At 48.3% G+C, this 4,099-nt stretch overlaps 1 protein-coding gene across 1 annotated transcript; it reads left to right on the plus strand.

Annotated features, from left to right (window-relative positions):
* Positions 1–246: 246 nt before the first annotated feature.
* On the plus strand, positions 247–1,413 carry LOC139394252 (zinc finger protein 135-like; the record flags this gene model as incomplete). Its single annotated transcript, XM_071142277.1, has 1 exon — positions 247–1,413. A coding segment is annotated over one exon (1,167 nt), but the record flags the coding sequence as incomplete, so codon positions are not given.
* Between the last annotated feature and the right edge of the window lie 2,686 nt (positions 1,414–4,099).

Raw genomic sequence — 4,099 nt, forward strand, 5'->3', positions numbered from 1 at the left:
ACATTTTAACATTCATTACAGACGTCAATTGTTGTACAACATCATGGCTATGCTGTTGGCATCAACTTTTACACTGGATTACCACTGTTGTGGGCCTTTAATCATCTGTCTGACTTTGTTGTTCACACAGGAGAGAGACGTGACTATCGTGGATCCTCTGGGGAGCCTCAACAACCTCATGATGCTGAGGAGACAGAGAAGAGTCTCTCCAGATCAGAACACCTCAATAAACACCCACAGAGACCCACAGGGAAGAGAACTCACTGCTGCTCTGACTGTGGGAAGAGATTCACATCATCAGTTATTAAAATTCATCAGAGAACACACACAGGAGAGAATTCTTATAGCTGTGGTCAATGTGGGAAGAGATTTTCTACATCTGGCAACCTGACTCAACACCAGAGAACACACACAGGAGAGAAACCTTATAGCTGTGATCAATGTGGGAAGAGATTTGCTACATCTGGCAACCTGACTCAACACCAGAGAAAACACACAGGAGAGAAACCTTATAGCTGTGATCAATGTGGGAGGAGATTTGCTACATCTGGCAACCTGACTCAACACCAGAGAACACATACAGGAGAGAAATCTTATAGCTGTGGTCAATGTTGGAGGAGTTTTACAACATTAATATCTCTGAAAGTACACCAGAGAACACACACAAGAAAGAAACATTATAGCTGTGATCAATGTGGGAAGATATTTTCTACAACTGGCCACCTGACTAAACACCAGAGAACACACACAGGAGAGAAACCTTATAGCTGTGATCAATGTGGGAAGAGATTTGCTGAATCTGGCAACCTGACTCAACACCAGAGAAAACACACAGGAGAGAAACATTATAGCTGTGATCAGTGTGGGAGGAGATTTGCTACATCTGGCAACCTGACTCGACACCAGAGAACACACACAGGAGAGAAACCTTATAGCTGTGGTCAATGTGTGAGGAGATTTGCTACATCTGGCAACCTGACTCGACACCAGAGAACACACACAGGAGAGAAACCATATATCTGTGGTAAATGTGGGAGGAGATTTAGTCGATCTGGAGATCTGACAGTGCACAAGAGAACACACACAGGAGAGAAACCTTATAGCTGTGGTCAATGTGGGAAGAGATTTGCTTCATCTGGCTCTCTGACTCTACACCAGAGAACACACACAGGAGAGAAACCTTATAGCTGTGGTCAATGTGGGAAGAGATTTGCTTCATCTGGCTCTCTGACTCGACACCAGAGAACACACACAGGAGAGAAACCTTATAGCTGTAGTCAATGTGGGAGGAGTTTTTGTCGATCTGGAGATCTGACAGTGCACAAGAGAACACACACAGGAGAGAAACCTTATAGCTGTGTTCAATGTGGAAAAGGTTTTAGTCAATCTGGCTCTCTGGCTCAACACCAGAGAACACACAGGATTGAAATCTCATAGCTGTGACCAGAGATAATCTGATAAATGATCTCTGATCAAATATTAGAAAATACATACATGAAGTAGTTGTTTCATGATTTCAATGAATTAATGTCACAATGTAGAATTTTTTAACATTGTAGTAGGCGTATTGTAATGATTTCACAATGTAGAAGCCTAAACGTTTGCCCACTTGGATCAAATCAAATTTATTTATAAAGCCCTTCTTATATCAGCAGATATCTCAAAGTGCTGTACAGAAACCCAGCCTAAAACCCCAAACAGCAAGCAATGCAGGTGTAGAATCACGGTGGCTAGTAAAAACTCCCTAGAAAGGCCATAATCTAGGAAAAACCCTAGAGAGGAACCAGGCTATGAGGGGTGGCCAGCCCTCTTCTGGCTGTGCCGGGTGGAGATTATAACAGAACATGGCCAAGATGTTCAAATGTTCATAAATGACCAGCATGGTCAAATAATAATAATCACAGTAGTTGTCGAGGGTGCAACAGATCAACACCTCAGGAGTAAATGTCAGTTGGCTTTTCATAGCCGATCATTAAGAGTATCTCTTCTGTTCCTGTTGTCTCTAGAGAGTTGAAAACAGCAGGTTTGGGATAGGTAGCACATCCGGTGAACGGGTCAGGGTTCCATAGCCGCAGGGAGAACAGTTGAAACTGGAGCAGCAGCACGGCCAGGTGGACTGGGGACAGCAAGGAGTCATCATGCCAGGTTGTCCTGAGGCCTGGTCCTATCTCGTTAGCATGTAGCATGACGCACTGATTGGTGTCACCTCGTTAGTCAGTATGTGTTACACCTGTGCTGGCTTGTCCATCTCGTAATTGGGAAGGTGTTTCACCTGAGCTGGTCCAGGTTCTATTTAAGAGTGTCTGGCCCAGTGTTCCAGTTGTCTTGATAGATGTGGAGAGTCAACACCTTTAGTTGCTCCACCTTTTTGGTTTAAAGATGTTTTCACTTCAGGTTGAAGCTTCTTTCTTCAAAAAAAAAAAAATAAATAAAATAAAATGAATACAAACAAGCAAACCTGGTCGGTTCCGGGGATTGGTATAGCAAATACCGTAAGATTTTCATGGACTGAAAAGGAGATGGAACCTTGGGGCAGGGAAACTTCTGGAAGGACCATATTGATGGGATGCCTCAGGATAGAGGTGAAGGAAGTGCTCTGCCTTCAAGGGAACCCGAATGAGAAGGCTTTCGATGTGACGTTTCACAAAGAAGAAAAACATGACGAAGTAATGAAGATGGCAAAGGAAGCGGAGAAAATGGGACCCCTGTGCCATTATGCGGTGACCAGCCTGGCGAAGAACAACTTCAGGGTGGTCACCGTAACCATGTACAATCCGCATGTGAAAGATGAAGAGGTGAGGGCCTTTCTGGGGAGGTACATGGACAATGTCTCCTCAGCGAGGTACCTCAGGGACTCCCTGGGTTTCTGGAACGGGAGGAGAGGTTTCCAGGCGTTACTCAGGGAGTCCCCGAAGAGTGTGGATGGCTACCTCCATCCTCCGGCGATGTTCTCCCTGGGGGCTGACAGGGGAACACTCTACTATGCACGTCAGCCCCCGTTCTGCAGGCGTTGTATGGCCTACGGCCATATCCTGGCCTCGTGCAGCGCCAAGAAATGTCGTTTTTGTGGGTCGGAAGAGCACGAGGCCAAGGAGTGTGACGAGCCCAAGGCTTGCCACGGGTGTGGCTCAAGAGCACACCTGTGGCGTGATTGCCCGGCTCGTCACAGGTCATACGCGTCTGCAGCTGGGGGGGGAGCGGGGGATGGGGGGAGGAAAGAGAGGACGCATGCGGATTGTACGGATGGCACAGGGGAGAGGACGGAGAAGGACGAAGAAGGGAAGAAGGAAGAGGCGAAAAGAAAGAGGAGAGAAGATGGAAAGAAGGAGAGATTAAAAAGAAGGTGGAAGAACGTGGAGGAGCAGAGAAGAGGGAGAAGGGGACAGTGGGACGAGAAGGAGTGGAAGAGGGAAGGGGGACAGTGACGGAGAAGGAGGGAGGAGTGGATGTGGGAGGGGAGGGGGGGAGATGGGGGGAAGGAGTGGGGGGACAGCCTGTCAGGCTTCCTCGAGGTCGAAATGAGGGATTTGGTGGAGGGGTTAGTGGGGATGGGACGTTGTGTCTCCCCGCTACCTCCTTCACCAAAGAAGAAAGGGATAAAGAGGGGGAGCTTGGCAGGAAGTGAGAGGGAGGGGGGTGTGGCGGGGGAGGGGGGGGTTAAGAGAGTGGCGGGGGGGGGGGGGGGGGGGGGGGTAATTTGTCCTCCCGGTTTGCCTCAGCCCCTTGCAACAGGAGTAGGGATTTTGTGTGGGCATAGAGAGGTTAAAATAGAGAACACTTTTGTAATAATGCAGGGTAGAGTTTTGGGGATAGATGTTAAGTTTAGAGAAGCTAGATATAGGTTAATTGGGGTGTATGGGCCACAGGTGGCGGCAGACAGGAGGGAGATGGTGGACTGTCTGGCGCCCCTGTGTGTTACAAACAGGCACTTGGTGATAGGAGGAGACTTTAATATAGATTTAGGGTTAGGCGGTGATAGCAGTGCAGGTGCCATCTCTGGGCTAATGGCTTGCCATGGTCTGGTTGATGGTGGCCTGCACACTACTCCGGCAATGGTCGGTCCTACATGGCGCAACTCCAGGGGGGTTGCGCGGAGGCT

This window comes from Oncorhynchus clarkii, unplaced genomic scaffold (assembly GCF_045791955.1).
Source record: "Oncorhynchus clarkii lewisi isolate Uvic-CL-2024 unplaced genomic scaffold, UVic_Ocla_1.0 unplaced_contig_358_pilon_pilon, whole genome shotgun sequence".
Lineage (NCBI taxonomy): Eukaryota > Metazoa > Chordata > Actinopteri > Salmoniformes > Salmonidae > Oncorhynchus > Oncorhynchus clarkii.